This window comes from Semicossyphus pulcher, unplaced genomic scaffold (genome assembly GCF_022749685.1).
Source record: "Semicossyphus pulcher isolate SPU_LCO1_2020_fin unplaced genomic scaffold, fSemPul1.0.p SCAF_11, whole genome shotgun sequence".
In the NCBI taxonomy this organism is placed as follows: Eukaryota; Metazoa; Chordata; class Actinopteri; order Labriformes; family Labridae; genus Semicossyphus; species Semicossyphus pulcher.
Window position 1 is genome coordinate 7,276,410 of NW_027211615.1, and position 18,656 is coordinate 7,295,065.

At 41.8% G+C, this 18,656-nt stretch overlaps 1 protein-coding gene across 1 annotated transcript in view; it reads right to left on the reverse strand.

Moving 5' to 3' along the window:
• The window catches only part of lama2 (laminin, alpha 2), a 197,083-nt gene that overhangs the window by 55,556 nt on the left and 122,871 nt on the right, over nucleotides 1–18,656 (reverse strand). Inside the window, exons 36-40 of the mRNA XM_069657561.1 lie at nucleotides 18,175–18,368; nucleotides 13,407–13,549; nucleotides 11,358–11,456; nucleotides 8,179–8,290; nucleotides 1,685–1,847 (exon numbers count right to left, since the gene is read on the reverse strand). Coding sequence (XP_069513662.1) covers nucleotides 1,685–1,847; nucleotides 8,179–8,290; nucleotides 11,358–11,456; nucleotides 13,407–13,549; nucleotides 18,175–18,368 — 711 coding nt within the window. The remainder of the gene's footprint in view (nucleotides 1–1,684; nucleotides 1,848–8,178; nucleotides 8,291–11,357; nucleotides 11,457–13,406; nucleotides 13,550–18,174; nucleotides 18,369–18,656) is intronic.

The following is an 18,656-nucleotide window of genomic DNA, read 5'->3' on the forward strand; positions in this document are numbered from 1 at the left end:
GACTTGGCCTTACACTACGCCTCAGAGTGTATCGTTTCTGTCACTTCTCCTTGATCAAGTATATAAACTCTTCAGCTTCAGCCATCTGGATCTCCTGAGTCTTCTTCCACGTCTGGGTCGTCAAGCTGCACGAATTCCATCACATAGAGGATGACATGCGCCAAATTATCAGAGTGGAGCCTGCGATCAATGTGTCGAGGACTGTAGTTTAGAATGTAATTCTAAATGAACTAAAAACTAATTTTCCCTTTTTACCTCTTTAACACTAAACCTTTGATCCTGTATTATTTTTTATGAAAGGAGCAGAATCAATACGGGGTAATAGTGCAAACTTTTCTAATATTTTCTGCAATTAAAGGCTCAAGTTTCAAGAGATTTACTCACTTCTGACGCATATTTATAGATTAAAAACATTGAAGCCTTTGGTAACATTAAACTTTGGGGAAAATTCATGTTTATATCCCAAAATGTGCGACATGCATTTATATCTGTATTTATGATTCAGACATTGCATTAATGTTGTAATCTGGAAGATCTCAGTTTCGTTCTCTTTGGCGGCACCTATGGCGATATATGGTAATTGCAGGAGCACACTTCCCAGATATCCAGACAGTGTTGCATGTGTGACGTCCACGGTTGGCTCCGGTTGTAACTCTTGATTTTCCTGGCTGACGGTCGCTTTCCTTTTCAGACTGTTTGCTTCATCTGAGCGTCGAATTTGTTTCTTCTTCTTTGGATTTTCACTTATTGTTGAAGTTGTATCTGTAGTCATCCATCTTTTCTTTGTTTGTTCAGCCATAGTAGATTACTGTTTACTCGCAACACTTGCAGAGAGCGGAAAAGCAGCCACTAAGCTCCGCCTACCCTCTCTGGCAGACCAACCACTGCTGGGTGATGGGAAACACGTCACTAACTGGGCGCTGCTTGGGATTTTTTTCTGCGAAAGTCACCACAGACAGCCAGTCTGTAATACTGTGAATGCAAAGGCTTTCATCAGTGGGCCATAGGCTCAGTCACCATTTAATGTTTTCAAAATGTTGCACCCTTATTATCATTTCATTTTATAATATACCATACAGGTGAGATTATTTGAAAAGTATTTTTACATATGGATTCATCTTAATGTATTTTATGCATATTCCGGTTCTTTCTTCTTTATCTTTCTTTTTGCACGTTCAGCAGAAAAGTTGAGCTGGAAAACAGCCTGCGGAACAAAAAGCAAGAACAAGGAAAAGTGGGAAAGAATCCCAGCATGGACGAAGGCAATCTAAGACACAAGGTGAAAGCATCAGCATTCAGGTGTGAGTGCAAACAAGAGGCTTAAAAGGGAAACAAAAAAACCTTTACAACAAAAAGTACAAAAAAACTCTACAAGCACAAGAAAGCTACAGCTTTAAATCCGAAAACAAGTGCACCATATCAATGATCAGTTTTTCTCGTCTCCAAACACAACTCTTGGCGTATTGTTCTCTGTTCATGAAGAAGTGTACACCTCTGGTCTGCTCATCAGGCGTGCGTGCATGCCCAGAAACATGTGCGCACTCATTTGTGTGTCTGAAACAAAGAGCACTCTGTCTGCAAAGTTTTCTCCAAATCTGTGTTGTTCTGGTGTGTGGGAGAAAGATACATGACCTGTGAGAGCGTCTGTGTGTGTGTGTGCGTGTAAACGAGTGTGTGTCCATACTCCATCTCCTCCTCGGCGATGCTCTTCTTCCCTCCCAGCTGTCGTTTCCTCATCTCGGCTAGCATGGCCTGGATCTCCTCCTTCATCTCCTTCAGGCTTTTGTCTGGAGCTCCGTCTCTCCGCGAGAGAGTCTGGTTCAGCTCGGCAGCCTTCAGCTGGAGGTCTGGACACACAGACGCACAGAGAGACTGCTGTGAGGATACTAGAGATGGACAGATTGAGTTCATGTTGTTGCATTCATACGAGCACTGAAAGAAAAATTCTATTCCAGTTTCAATCTCAGCATCTCTGGAAGATATCAGTGAAACATTTGTGTTTGTCTGAAAACTAAGTGAAGAACAGCTGTCTTCAAGTGCCTCTGTTACTGTTTAACATTCATTTTAGGTGTAATTAAACCTGCATTCATCAGCTTTTTGGCAACTTGGGGGCAGAGGAACGAGCTGAGAGATGCACTATGATATCACCTTGGACAATAATTAGGGTTTACATGCAAGGTAAAAGTTCTATTCATTTAACTCCTGGGAAAAAGGCATTGACTATTAGTTGATATACTTCCTTAGCTCTTCCTTAGCTAGTCGCTAACTTTGTATGTTTCCTGCAGAGAGTCCGCAGTGGGTGTCTGAGGGTATTTACTCATCAGTTGGACACCATAAACTAGAACTAAAGAGAGCATTGAGAGGGAACAATACAGTAACTTTAAGGACAAAAATAAGGGTCAAAACAATGAGCTAAAATAGGCTTGAAGGCTACGTAGAGCTGCAGAGTTTAGCAACAAAGTTGCTGCTAAACAAAAGTCTGCTAGCAGCTCTGTTGGGCTTCTTTTGAGCTAAATGCTCATATTAGCATGCTAACAATGTGAATGCTAACATGCTGATATTTAGCAGGTACAACGTTATTATGACCTTAGTTTAATGTTTGATCCAGCTGGCATTTGCTATCATTTGCACTGGACACAAAGTGATGATGGCACTTACCAAAAAGAGTTAACACAATTCATCATAAGTGGGATATAAATCATTTGAGATGTTTATTTAAAACCACAAATGTCAACCAAAAAGTCAAATGATCTTTAAAATCAGTTTGGCTGTGTTGGAAATCACATATTTACTAGCAGTACGTACTGATTTGGCCAGAATGTAGTTTGTAGTATGCAAACAAAAGCATAATGTGCAGGATGCCAAAAATTCCCGGATGTCGTACTGAGGAAAAAATCTCCCGTATGCATCGGACCAGTCTACCTCGCCTACTGTATCCCACAATGCAAAGCGCTGGAACGTCACAACGGCAGTTGAAATGGCAGACAGCAACAGCAGCACCTGGCGTTGCATACTGCTAAATATATTTAAACAGCTCCGTACTGCTTACTAATGCTGAAACACAGTATGCAGTATGCAGTATATTGAGTAGTATATAGTATGCCATTTCAAACACAGCCTATGATTCTGTTCTTGGTGATGTCAGTTCAGCCATCCATAAGAAAGGTTGCTGGAATCACACCCAAGTGGTCGACCAACTTGTGATGATTCTTTAGTTTAGCTGCCTTAACATACTCTTTAATGTATCATGAACAGACTTGTATACCTGAACTGTTCCAGTCTGACAGAAACAAACAGACTGTATATACTGGTACTATTTTGTTTGTTTATCATTTTGAAATAGGCAACAAACATTTGGGCTTACAGTAAATTTAACCTAAATATAGACAAGACACACTGTGGATTGTGTTGTTATGTGTCCCATGTCAAAGACTAAAGTTATTCAAACATTGGGGTAAACATCGTTTACAGCAAGGAATGATCTATACACATGATGTATAAATGGTTAAATATTGGAAAAAGATATACAAAGAGTTAACAGACAAAGAGCATGCAGCTCTGTCTGTGGGCTCGGCCATCACGCCTCAGCTTTATGGCTCATACAGAAAAAAAGACAAAATCAAAGTGTTTGATCTTAACTCATATAAACACAGACACATGCTGAGAATCAGACACACACACACACACGCTCGCGCACACACATGGACTGTTTTAACACCATTCAAAGGCAGTGATTTTTGGCAGACTTCATGTTTGCCCTGCTTTTATCAAATTAAAAGCAGTGAAATCTCAAACCAATCAATGATGAAACTGCACTAAAACACTCCAGGGCTCATTTGAATAATACTCAAACTGCTGGAACTTAATGAGGAGCGTGTGTCTGAGTCTGTGTGTGCATGTGTGTGTGCATGTGTGTGTGCAGGAGCACAACAGAGGAGGTTAAATGGGAATGTTGTGCATTTCAGTAATTTGCAGCGAGCTGTTTGTGTGTGTGTTCCTCTCTCATTTGAAATGTAAACGTGCTATGATTAAAGCAAGTTAGAAGTTAAATTGTGTGTGTGTGTGTGCGTGCGTTTGTAGGTGTGTGGGTGGTCCTGTGTGTGTGTGTGTGTGTGGTTGCGGCACTGCAGCATTTCCTCTTATTTGAAATGTAAACATGATGTGATTAGAGCCAAGACAGAACTAAAGCCATCATGCTAATGAACAGCTGTACTGCATGTGTGTGTGTGCGCGCATGCTGCATTTGTATTTGTGCATATGTGTGTGTTAGTCTCTGACTGTGTGTGTGTGTGTTTCACAGCCATATAATTACATAGAGGGATTTAAAAGCCAATTAAACACTTAAAACGTGGATGGAATCATATTATGGTATCTAGTAAACACGGGCACACACACTGAGGAAAGTGCGTACAGTATTTTCTTGCCTCGTTATGTGTGTGCGCGCGCGTCTGTGCATGTGCATGTGTGCGCATCTGCTGTAGTGTTTGTGTATGTGGTGTGTTTGTGTGTGTGTGTTTGTGATAGCCACTAATTAAGTCTCTAATTGCTACTCTCAATCATCCAGTGAGCCACGACACACTCTCGTTTCCTCTCTCTCAGATACACACACACACACGCGCACAAACACACACACACACACGCATAATCACACTGTGATTAGGCAGAGGGCCAGAGAGCTACGAGCCACAACAAGGAGAGGACAGTTTCATCACAGCCAGTCACAATGTGTTGGTTTGGTAACTTTCTTTTTCATCCCACGAGCTATAAAGTTTTCACAAATGTAATCAGAATAACGGATTATTCAAACTGCAGAGTTTTACATGAGTTTGTTTATACATCAGTGTGGGGCAGAGAGAGGCCATCTAAAGTTAACTTTAATGCGCTGAATGCAACAAGGATTCAACTAAAGCAGGGCCGGAGTGTTCAGAGTGTCTTAACCCTTCGCACTGTGCGATGGAAAGGATCCACCATTGGTTACATGTGTATCTTTCCTTATTGTGGTGTCCTATCTTGGAGTATTCTGCTTCATGTCACTGAAATTTGAGCCGGAAAAATACTTTCTTTTAACTATCGCGTGCACATGATCGCTGCCCCGCGTTCCCTGCGTCTGTTTGGAGCTGCGGCGGTGCACGTTCTCAAAAATTAACGCTACACAGTAGGGTAGAGGCAGAGGGACAGGGTCGTGACAGGGTCAACACAGCAGCAGGGACAATAATGTGTTGCAGAGAGTTTTGAAGATAAGCTGATAGACCAAGTCAGCAATATCCACATCTGTACGATGTGTCATTGCCGCTGCACAGCGACGAACATGGCTGACAAAACAGCTAGAGACAGAAACGTTCCATTTTAGAGGTTGACATGAAAACCTGCAAAACTAAATGGAAGCATAGGTCTGTGCACGGAGGAAAATGTTGGCGAAACATGACATAATTGTAACCTCCTGGCGTGTGACCATGTGTGTTATTTACATGCCACACATACGGTAGTTGCATACTCGAGGTATCCTCCAGTAACAGACTTCGTGCATAGACAAGTATGTGAACCATTACGTTCATGACGCAGACGGCTGTGTACATGAACGCAAGGTTAAAAAGCAAGTACATCTCCAGCCTTACACATCACGTAGGTAACTGATGACGATGTCATCCACGAATGCAACGGGGTCATACAGAAGACAGAAGCCTTAGCGTTCTGTTACAAATGCAAAGAAGGCTTCAGCTTTTTTGTTTTGGTTCTTTATGATAATATAATAGGACCTCAACCAACCAGTTTGCAGGCACCCTTGTGTTGTCATTTTTAGACTAGATGAACATCCAACTTTATGACATGATAAATGGAGACCTGAGCTTTCTGCTGCAAAAAGAATGAAGGCTCAAGCTATCATAGTTTTTACTGTTCAGGTTGACTTAAACAGGATAATGCAGAAAACTGACGCACAAGGTCAAAGGGTTAAACTTGGACACAACCTACAGATAGTTCTCGTCTACGTCTCAGTTTTGAAAAGACAACACACCTCATAGAGGGACGAGTTGTAAAAATAAAGATATCTGCCTCTTTTTGTGGCAGCAAAGAAGAGCTCCCAACCCCGGTATCAGCGGTCAATGTGACCTGCAGACTGGTACTCCTGGCCAAAGATGATGAAAAGACGGCTTGAACAGAAGAACTGCACGGCTCTTGTTCACTAACAAAACACATGCTCCCACATGGAGGGACACTGATGGTGTAGAATCACTGCACAAAGCACTGAAACGCCCTTTAGACTGCAGTGATACCCTCTCTGGTTGAGCATGTGTAAGTGAGCGACATGTCGCAGGAGGAAAACTCATCACAAGCTGGTCAGAAAGAATTGATTCAGGGGTGAGGGAAGAGATGCTGCAGCTGCAGTGACAAAAAGATACTGAAGTGAACACATATCTGCTGGCTGCACATGCAGAGAGAGTGATTCCTCTGAATGAAGCCACCTCTGGACTGCAACACAAAGTTCGGCCTGTTTAACAAAGTTTAGCTTCTGTGTTACAATGTTCAACACCAGTGAGAACACAGCAACCTGCTGGATGACGACAATAAAACCTTAAACTGTAGACTGAGATCCATTATTTATGTTTTGTGGTTTAAAGAGGGGGTTGTTGCTGTTTCACATTTTAAGACATATATATAATGTTACAATGTTGGATGTCCAGACTAAAAATGCGTGAAGTTTCAAATCTGTAGGATAAAGTATGTTGGAGTAATCCCCTGCTAAAAAGTCTGCAGGCTGCTGTGAACGCCAGGTTTCAGACAGACTTCTCCAGATGCTTCACCTTTGTGATGTCACAAAGTGGAGGAACTCTATATTTGGGCATCTGCCTGAGACACAGCAGAACTTCCTGCCCTCGCACTGTTCAAGGACACACCCAACCAGCAGCTCAGTCTGCCTGGGAATTTTTTTTTTCACTCCACCACTCTGGTCAACGGCTCTGCTTGTCAACTCTGTAACACGGCCACAGGATAGACACTGAGGCCTGCACAGAGCACCAGTGTGAGAAAAATGAGTTTTTTTAAACTGTAAATTATGCTCAGCTACTCCACAGGTACCATGCAGCCTGAAATTAGCATAATACCCCCCCTTTAAGAAAAACACAAAAACCTAACCAACTACAGTGTAATTGCCGGTGGGAAAAAGGCTTTGTAAGTGATTAATAATTTGATTGATTCATTTTTAAACTGCAGATGAACACTCCAAAAATAAATAACTCTCAAAGACTAAAGCTGCTATAGTCAGTATCTTTTTAAAAGCAATGGGTTATTATTATATGTATAAAGGAGCTGCTTGTAAACTAAACCCACAGAGACCTACATCCAAACTGCACTTCCCTTTAGCATTACTAGCATTTTAGCATCTTGCAGCTCATTGTTTTGGTTTTTCAGCCTGCAGCAAACAGATTCAAACTGTCATCACTGTGACTTCCTAATGTAGCAGGTCTCTAGAGAAGAAGTAAGATAACCTATTATACAAAGATGAAAGCGATAAACAAAGTCGAGCATTTAGCAGCAGAACAGGCAGATGTTTCCTTCAGGGACTTGCTGAAGCATGGATGTATACACGCATGCTAACACCGCGTGTTTCCCTCTACCTTCCAAATATGCAAACACCCTTTTTGCTTGTGCAGCCTCTCTGTTGGAACCCCATTATCCTAGTGGGTGACTCTTTATCACCACGGTTAGCGATGCTGCAGCCTGCTGGATCCCTTTTTATTGTTCAGGCAACACTTTGCACCAGCAGCTGGCGTCGAGCGCCGGCAGCTGGCCGCTCGCCCATCAGCCGTTGTGTTGGAGCTGAGTTTCCATTAGTCAGCTAACAAGGAGGCAGAAAGATGTCTCAGTTTGAAGACGCCTCTTTGATTGTTGGACTGAAACTAGATTTGATCGTAATGACACTTTTCTTATTGCTGTTTTTAATTAGTTCTGTCAGCACAATTATTCATTTCTTTGTGACTTTTTCCCCCGTTTTATATTCTTATTATTATCCCATTCTCCTCTAATGTAATAACCTAAACTCCCCTCATTGATCCCTTACATCTAATACAATATAATATAATTCAATGTACTCTAATGACAGATGAAACTAGTGAGACAGCAGACAGGTAAATCCAGGAACAACATAATGGATGCCGCAGATGTAGCGCTGGTGTGTGCTACCTTTAGCTCCCAGCAGTGTGTCCCTGATGAACTGCTCCAGGTCCTCCGCCCGTTTATGAATCCTGTCAGCATCATCCTCCACCTGCTCTCCGTCAGCAGACACCTTAGTGGCCTTCACACACACACATTATAAAATAATAAACAAGTGTTGAATAAGTGAACATATTGACGTCTGTGTAACAAAGGGAGGGGAAAGGAGGAATGAGAGCTAACTATAAGGAATGACAGACAATGATGCGTACATAACACAATCAATATAACCTGTGTGCGTGTGTGCGGGTCAGTAAGTGTGTCTCTCTTGTTTACATGTGCACTTACAGGCACACAAACTCAGAGCTGGATGAATTATTGACGTGTAAAGAAAACACAACCTCACACACAGACACAGAGGAGCAGGAGAGCAGGAGACGGATGAAGCCTTGACAGACATGAAAACACATCCAAACACACCCAAAGTAACACACACACACACACACACACACACACAGGAAGAAGAAGCAGGTAATTATGAGTGTGACTTGACAGTACCATGCTATATCATTTCAGCTGCTGTGTGTGCGAGAGTGTGTGTGTGTGTGTGTGTGTGTGTGTGTGTGTGAGATGCGGTGTGGGTGATAGCATCGCTGTCAACAAATGTCAAGGCCCCGGTCCCTAAAAGGCTGCAGCTTGACAGCGTGAGTGTTATTTTTTCTCCACTTGGCACTTTCTCTCCACCCAAGAAATGTTTTTTATTCCCAGTCAGAACTCCAAAGATTGAAAAATAAAAACACAAAGTTTGTAAAGATCCTTTCCTTCTTTATGAGGGCAAAGACACAGAGATGCTTTTGGGTGTTTACTGAATATGTTTGATCCTAAAACATAAAAGTTCTTTATCTGAGATACTTTGAAGCATGGGTGTATCCCTAATGGGGCTACCAGGCACAGCCCCCATAGGGGCCTAAGGGACCCTTCAGAGCCTCTGTTTGAAGTGACTTATTAATATTTCTGATTGGAAATACCAGGGACGACCTGATCACCATGTTTTATTCCTATCCTGAGCTCTGCTCAAGCTCTTGTTATTCTTACTTTCATCCTGTCACGTTGAACTCCAAAGGCTCAGAGAATACTTACTCTGTGTCAACTCTGTTGGTAAGAGTTCATTTAATTGAACATTTTCTGTAAGTCTGATATTAGAGTCTAATAAAGACTAAAGATTCAAAATAACAGGTAATGTAGGATGTGCAAATGGGCTGTGCTTTTATACAACAGTTATACAACCAGCAAATAGTAGTAAAAAGTAACAATCAAAAACAGATTATTATTTATGCTCCACTAACTCAACTTAACTGAAACTGGACTTTTGTTGCCAAGCAACCCAAACATTCTCCTGCACTCTGTGTCTCCAGGTTACCAGAGATCAGCTGTTTTTATCATGTACATTTATCTGTTTGTTTTAATTTATCACCAACCAGTGAAATAAGAGTCTGCTGTGTGATTCAGAGGTACCAGCTTGATGCTGTAATGTTAATTAAAGATCCCCTTCAGTGAAGATCCAGTGTTTAACCTTGTAAACATCTCCATGTGGTGTTCTTCATGTGCTACAAGACATATCAGGGACAACATTGGCAGTAATCTCCATGGCTGGGCCTGCCTGCCTAACTGCAGTGTACCAAGGACAGGCTGAACAACACGTTTTCAGATTGGCAGGTTTGAGACGTCACAAACCTAAGGAGCCAATCCCGTTAATGGGGTGACGCTATGCATATCATTATGTGTAACCTATGGCAACCACTTCAGCTATGTGCGAGCCAGCTGTAACTGTCATCGTCATTTTTGCAAACTCACTACTGACTACTAACCTTAATGTTACTACTACTAATTACTACATTTCAAGCTAGCTAAGTTTCAACAAGTTGCCACTGAACGATGGCAAAGACGTGTTTTGTTTTCACGATGGAGGGGGCAGTTGTAATGTGCATAGTGGGCGGGGACTATAAAGATTCAGGAATTTTTAATGAGGGAGAAGGAGGAGATGCCTTGGGAGGAGGTAATTAAACGTGTTTTGCAGAAAAAACATATCAGACACAATTTATTATTTCAAGCAGAGTATTTTATATCTCTGAAACACGACTGGAGCTGGGCTTTTACAGTGTGCATAACACCTGGCTGCGGCGGAATGCGATTGATTGGTCGGAGCTAACTGTTGTATAATATGTCAATATGTGTTGATGCATGTGTGATTTTCATCCTCTCTGGACTTTTAGGACAGAGTGCAATCACCATGTGGGGGCATTAAAGTATCTCATTACCTTAGCTAATATAAACTGCTATGATAAGGCCTCTGTAGAACTTTTTACCACTGCAGGCATGCAATGATTAGCAAACTGCTGAGTGCTTATCCTTGTTGCTGTTAACAAGTACATTTACACAAAGCTTTTGGTGGAAGCCTTTCCTTGAAGAGGATTTAAATTTGTATACTGTTGTATCTGCATTCTACACAGATACAAGGACAACAGATGGAGATTTGCATTGCACATGTCATTTTTTGTATCCCTGTTTTTATTAAACCAATCAATGAAAGGAGGATCATAATGCCAGAGTCTTGTTTAGGCTACGTCCTTTATATCAGTTGTATTCTTATATGTTTCATATTCCTACATTCATTTGTGTTTGATCAAACTAACAGACTGCAAACCTGGGGCTAGGTTGGTGTTTCACAGATTGCAGAATGGGGGGTTAGCAGGTTATTTTTCACTCCTTCCACGAGCACATTTACCCAACTATGGTGCCTAGGTTTCTATTGTCTCATAATTTGTCCACGATTCATCCTTCTGCAGGGCTAGTTTGCGGCTCAGCTGGAGATTTCTGTTCCTGAAAATGTGTCACAGATCTGTCTGACACTTAATCAGCATGTTGGATAAGTGTCTGAATTGGATTCACTTCTGCTAACTCACGCTGCAGCTGGATACGTGCTAGACTGGTGTTTTTGTTGTCTGTACTGAAAAGCAGAGCTTGTCGAACACGTAAGCAGACTTGTGTTTTTGCTGTCCTAAAGCAAAGACTCTTTGCTGGGCTGTATTTGCCTCAGCCTTTTATGTCAGAGACAGACAGAGTAAGAGGGTAAAAAGGATAAAGAGAGAAAGAGAGACACAATCACAGGGACTTAACTGGCAGCAAAACAAAAACAAAAGTGTCTGTACCCTGCTGTGTAGTTGGTCCATCTCAACCACCAGTGATCCCAGGTTGGAGTCGGCCAGCTGCAGTAATCTCTCCGGAGCTTTCTGAGGTGACAGCATGTGCTGCGGGAGAGAAACAGAGAGATGAAGGAATTACATAGAGAAATGTCTGACACATTCTGGCCCTGGGCTAAGCTTTTGAACTGCCTGGATGTGTGCTGTAGAGCTGATAGAAGAGGATGAGGGAGGGAGGACAGGAGGCGAGGAACAAAGTTAGAACTAAACATGAAAGATATCTGATACAACTCAATATATATATAAACATGATAATGACATCGTATAAAGACATGGTAATGCAACCGCAGTTCATAACAATGTATCACAATTAATGTGGAACATGGTCAGCATTAATCAAGTTTAACAGCAGTGTGTGCATCATGGTGTAAACCAGACATGTCCAAAGTCCAGCCCGAGGGTTAATCATGGCACGGTCATATTTTACAGGGCCAGCAGCTTCCATCTTAAAACTTATTATTTATGGCCCGCCAGCACCGTCAAACAGAATAAGTAAATTGTACAGGTTCTAATGCAATCCCTCTCGTCACATGACGGTGGCAGCAAACTGTTTTTTTGAGGAGCTGACGATGACATGAACGCAACAGAAGAGCTGCTGGACCTCCAAAGTCTCAAAGGTCAAACAAGAGGAACTGATTCATGCATTTCTGTTTGTTCAGCTGTTGATGATATGAAAGCACCATGAAGTAAAGTTAGTGGGATTATTACCGAAGGCGCGCCTGCCATGGCTGGTGAACAAAGGTATTCTCGAAAGCTTGTTCTCTATGTTACATATGACTCTCCAGATGTAAAAGAAAGGCAGAGTTATTTTGTTGAGACCGGTTCAGGCCTGAGTGGCCAACATTTGGTTACACTGCCATCTGAAGAAGAGTTGATTTTGGCGCCCCCTGTGGACAAAGCTGTACCTCTTTTCTCTTTGCTGATTTTGTCCTGTACATGCTTAAGTGGTGTTTTTTAACAAAAAATCTCATCGCTTCGTCTGACACCTACCCCCGCCAGCAGTTTCAGGCATTAAAAATAACTATATAGAAATAATCCATCTTGTCGCTGATGGTCTGGTTTGATTTTGTAGCTCATATAGAGTAATCAGAATCAATTTCAGTCTGTTTCATAACCAGCAAAAAACTCCTCACAGGAGCTTTAATAAAACATTCACAACATGTTGATGAAAATTTTTCTCTAACTAGTGGAAGTTGACTGAGCTGAGTGAGGAGTTTGTCATCTCATTAGACCAATAAGTATTTCAATATCCTTTGATAACATTTGTTGAGCCTTTGATCTGTAATTTGTTGTCCACATTCAACATTAAAATGTAAACTTCACATTTGTTCAGTATGTATACAGATACCCAGTTAGCTATAGTTATACCTAGTAATATATGTTTCCCCTCCCCCACCCCTAACAGAAAATATTAAAAAATATCAAAAACATGTAAATCATAAAAAAGAGTTACGTTAAACAGAAATTGTCTACAGCAGTGCTGTCTTGTCTAAAGATAAATCATCAGCTGGTGAGGTTGCTAACTTTTCGCATGGGACACAAAGCCTTCAGCCTCAGCCTTTTAACACAATATCAAGTATGTAGCCATCAAGTGCAAAATTAGACGCCTTTTACAAGATTAACCTTCAAGATGAGTGAGCTCAGAACAGGAGAATTCTGCCAGTGACAGTGTTTTCAACCAACGGATGCAGCTAATGTTAGCTTAATAAGCTAGCTAGCTACGGCTCAGTTTTCACTTCAGCGTTTGTGATGTTACATCTGACATCAGGAAAATAACTCGGAATTATAAGTGGTATATTAGGAAATATTATCATTGCAAACTGCATCCAATATGTACTGAGCCAACAGGGAAAACTTGACACCCATAGCAGTAGCTACTAAAGGGTAGGTGCTTTGCGAATGGTCAATTAGAGACACAAAAAGAAGTTAATTCAAAGATAGTTAAGTAAAGATATAATTCAGAATTATGACATGATTACAAGCAGAGATGGGTTTTACCTTTAGTTCCTCGGTCATGTTTTCGAAGCGGTACAACACCTTATAAGGTGGTGGGAGGGGCGTGGTCAGGGTGACCTCGGTGATGATGCGATACAGGCGATCCATATCACTGATCAACAGACCGGAGCACTCGTCATCACAGGCTAAAGAAACAAGACAGTTGGACAAAGCTCATGTTTAATGAGGCCTACTTAATCAACTATATGTGGTTTGCTTGGGTGTGTGTGTGTGTGTGTACATATTGATACTTCTGCAGTCTGAGTTTGAAGAGAAAAATAATAGGAAGAAATGAGAGAAGAAAGAAATGATGTCATATATATGTGTATTTTTACCGCTAACAGTGTGTCTCCATGCTGTATTTGAGGGTCTGTAAACACATCACTGTGTGTGATCGGGGTGACTGCTTGTGTGTTTCTGTTTAAGCGACTTTGGCATCAGAAAGACAGGGCTGCCGGTGCATGAAATTCAGCACAGAGAGGCAAAAGCACCTATTATGAGCACACACTGCAGGCTAAACACACACACAAACTAACACAAGATCACACAGGGGAATTCACTCAGACACACACACACACACACACACACACACTCACACACACACCCTCACACACATTTGTCTGTTTGGTGTGTGTGAGTTTCTTTCCCCTTCTTTTGCCCGAGGCTGATTTATAGCAGAAATTAAAATTTCTGACAAGGGAAATCAAAGATGAATTAAATAAAAGAAAAGTGTTTCTGCTCTATCAATCTCTGACAAAACCAGAGCACACGCAAATACACTAATACATGCACACAAACACACGCACAGGTAAAGTAAATGTACACTTTATTGTATGTGGTGTTGCTTGTCAAATAGTAGCCATTCACGAGCAATTCATCACAGCGATTAAGGAGTGTGTTCACCAGCTTCTGCACAGTGTGAGCACATCTGTACAGCACAGGTACAAGGTGTGATTACTGACAAAAGGCCTCACTTCCATCAATGTCTGCTGTCTGTGAGGCTGCCTGCTCTTCAGTGTTTGACGGGTAAGGCCAGGGAGTCTCAAATTAGCTCCACTTACTGGGAGTTTAAACAACCTGAAGTGCGTTTGGGTACCTAGAACTTGCCTTTGGGATTCGGCCATGTTTTAGCCATATATTAGCTATCTTACATTGTGAAGTTTGCTGGTTCTAGCTGTTTGTGAAAATGGACCAAATAAATTACTTCAAATTGACAAGACAGGACAAAAAAATTCATGAATTGTGTTTTTTTTTAACTCTTAAAGTTGGTGTTAGCTTTAGGGAACATAAAATAGCCAGACTGACTTGACTTCCGAGGAAAATGGCTTTGAAATGGACTTGCTTGCTTTGTTTGTAGCTCAGTTGAAAAATGAATTGTTTGGTGTTCCTGGTTTGAAGGCTCAAAGGAAATAAACAGAATGGTTGTAGACTACAGAGACTAAGCCTGTGTCCCAATTCAGGGGCTGACGACGTATTTGAAGGCTGATTGCGTCACAGGGCTGACCACACGCAGGCTGTCCTGTTTCGAAGGCTTCTTCAGACGCGTCCTCCTTTTCCCACAAAGGATCCATCGAGTGCATCCTTCGTGGCCCAACGTACCCCGAGGTTCATTGCGCATCAATTCGAAGGAGATGGCGGACTCTTAAACTGCAGAGGAATACCCTTTTAAATGTAAAACTTTTGGTTTCAACTCAATCGAATGTTTTGTGATACACATATTAGAAATAATGAAACGGGCCTTGAAACAAATTCAGTCTTAAAAATCTTAAAAATAATAGGTTAAGTTACATGACGTTGGTTATGTTAGCTAGTAAGCCTGCTAGGTACCTGTTGCTAGGCGACTGAGGCAGCCTTTGGTGATGCAAGGGGCGGGAACAGGTGGTAACGCGACAGGAAATCCTCCGTAGACCAGACCGTCTCATTTCAGTTCGGCTTTAGCGGTCTACACAGGCTACAAAAGACTCATCCTCTGTAGACTGCATACTTTGAAGGATGAATCAATCAATCAAATTTTATTTGTATAGCGCCAAATCACAACCAAAGTTATCTCAAGACAGGTCTGGAGGATACAGCTCCTGAATTAAAACACAGCTTATGGCTAAGACTTTTTTTGAATTGTGTGTTTTGGCTCATTAAAAGCTAAACTAGCTGCTATAGTCGTGGCCACAGAACTCTAGTAAGACACATACTCATTAGACCCGTGGTCAGAGCTGTGACAGATTAAGCTGCAGTGCTACAATAATGTGCATTTTTCTGTCCATTGATGCACAACATCACCTTTTTACTTCACGCTGTATAAAAAGTATAGCATATAACAACTTATTATCAAAACCATAGAGGCAGAAAGCCCCTAAGTAAAAACACACTCATGCATCACACTGGAAGAAAACATGCACAACATACGAGTGCTTTAACACACACCCGTGCCTGTGTTTCTTCAGACAGGAACTTACCACTGTTAAACATTTAAATCTGTTAAATTATTTCGGCGCTAAATAAACATAACGTAGCAGAATGTACACCCATCTAATCTTGACTGCACTCATGCTTTGTGAAAATATTATAATACTAAACAACTTTCACTTGTATTGGAGTAATATTAGAGTGTCTATACATTGACTCAAGTAATGAAGTAGTGTACCTTCTCCACCACTGATACTTTTTACAAAGAAAAAAATCCTGATCCTAAATGTCTGCTTTGCTTTTGTAGGTCACATAAAGACATCACTGTTATATTAAAGCTCCTGTGAGGAACTCTCAGTTTGTGTTGACTTTGGCGCCCCCTGTGGACAAAGAAGTAACTATTATCTCTTTGCTGATCTTGTTCTGTACATGTGTAAGTAGTGTATTCTGGTAAAAAAAAAAAATCTTCTCCTTTATTTTATAATTTAAACATATCACTAATTGAGAATCTTTGTGGTAAAAAATGAAACAAAGGCTGTTTCACCCACGAACTGTTAATCTCCTTGTCTGACACCTACCCCCTCGGCAGCAGTTACAGGCATTAAAAATATCTATTAAGAAATAATCACTCTTGTCACTACTGGTCTTGCTTGCTTTTGTAGGTCATATAGATGCAACAGTATTAATGTCAGTCTGTTTCATAACCACCAAAAAACTTAACTTAAGTCTGTTTCATTATCATTTAAAAACTCCTCCAAGTATGTCTAGACTGCCCGGTTTGCAATGCACCTGACCCCTATGCCTATCCCTGCAGGTGGTGGGCCCACAAGGCGGCAGCTCCACGTCGCTCATTTGGGCGCTCGCCAACGAGCATCCACCCCCAGGTCTGGCTCCAGGGGGTAGCCCCGGTCTCCCTGACCTGGGTGAGGTAGCTGTCACACATTCTTGCCTCTTCATAGGGTTTTTGAACCGCTCTTAGTCTGGTCCCTCCCCTGGGACCATTTGCCATGGGAGACCCTACCAGGGGCTAGTGTCCTGGACAACACAGCTCCCAGGTTCACGCAAACCCCTCCACCACGTTAAGGTGGCGATTTAGGGGCTCCAAGTATGTGTAACATACATATATCATGTCAGCATAATCTGCTCTTGTTCATGATTTTCTGTTTGATTCTTATGATGTTTTCACTGGATATAAGTCGATGTATTTAGCTGTTTCCTGAGGTGATATTACTCACTGTATGTTGCACTGCTGAATTATTAATTGAATGACTCTCCTGTGAATGAAGGCAACATTAAATGATGCAACAAAAAACACCACATATTGAATTTTAGCCGCATTTCGAAGCAAATGATGTCTGTAAATTATGTTGTATGTTGAATGGGAGAGATACCTACATTTCCCCCATTCCAGACTGCCGACTCCTGAAGTGCTCTGTTTATGCTCTGATGGGAGAAAGAGCCAAGCAGAGGCAAAACGCAGAGAGCAATCACTCTTCAACCAGCGAACAGCAGTCTGAACGCTCCGCTCTGTCTAAACCAGCAGGACTCATGATGATTGTCTGGACGTGGAAGGCGACTGCTTTGGTGTCAGGGTGCACCGCAGCACTCGCTCTGCCAATTTATGAACACACGCTCTGTGTCTGAACACATAAAGAACCTGAGCAAGCTATTTCCTCTCTGACCCGACAGACGCAATTTCACATCAGCCTCTGTCTTACAACCCTTTCTCCTACTTTCTCCTACCTCCGCACATGCTAATGGAAGCGAATTGGCCCCGCCATTATGGTCATATTAAGTTTAAATTAGCTGCAAATGACATTGAAATTATACTCTAAATGACTCCAATCTGACTTCTGTCATGAACCCCGGTCTCCCATGGGAACCGCAGCAGAGGGCTTTGAAGGCTCATTTGCATTTCATCGCCAAAATAAAGTAAAAACCACAACAACAGGTGACAATGCAGGGCAGTGGGCCACCACAGAGAAGAGAAAAGACGAGGATGTCTGCAGGTTTCATAACTCTGCAGACAATTTCATGGAGCGAGAACTGGCTGTTTTTAGTCGGACGTGGTAATGAGTACTTTTTTCTGGCTTGTGTTGTTTGAGATGAGTCAAAGATACTTCCTCAGCTACTTTTTCTTTTCACATTTTTGCAACTTAGAATTATATTCTTATAATTTGTCTCGTAAAAACCTGGTTGTTTGTTTCAAAAGTAAAAATATAAATGCAGAGACACTGCAGAGTAATCAAAGAAAGAGAGAAAGAACATGAAAAAACAAGAAGATAAAACAGAGAAAGACAAAAAAGAAAAGAAAGAAAGAAAGAAGTACCATCACCAGTTCAAAAAAAAAGCTGTGTGTTAGTCTTACAGATGATCCCGGCGGCTCCACACACATGCCTGTCCATGCACTGGTCGCACAACCTCCCCGATGCCCCGACCGTGCAGCGGCATTGGCCAGTAACAGGGTCACATGGTCCAGGCAACGCCCCCCACGGGGAACACTTACACTCCTCGCAGCGGCCGCCCGGCATCTGTGGGTTACCATGATAACCAGTAGAACACCTGGAGGGAGGGATTAATGCAATTAAGTTTTAGACATTTATTGAAGCACTTGTTGCTAAAATAACCACTTTTTTTTACCCTACATTTGACTCCTCTTTCATCCTGCATTCATTCTATGTTGCATATTACATTTCTATGATTTCATGCTTTTTTTAAATTATTATAAAGGACAGCTGAAGAGAAACAGGAAACGTGGGGAGTAGAGAGTGGGGGGAAGACATGCACCAAATGATCAGCAGACCAGGAGTCGAACCTGCGATCAGTGTGTTGAGGACTGTAGCCTCTGTA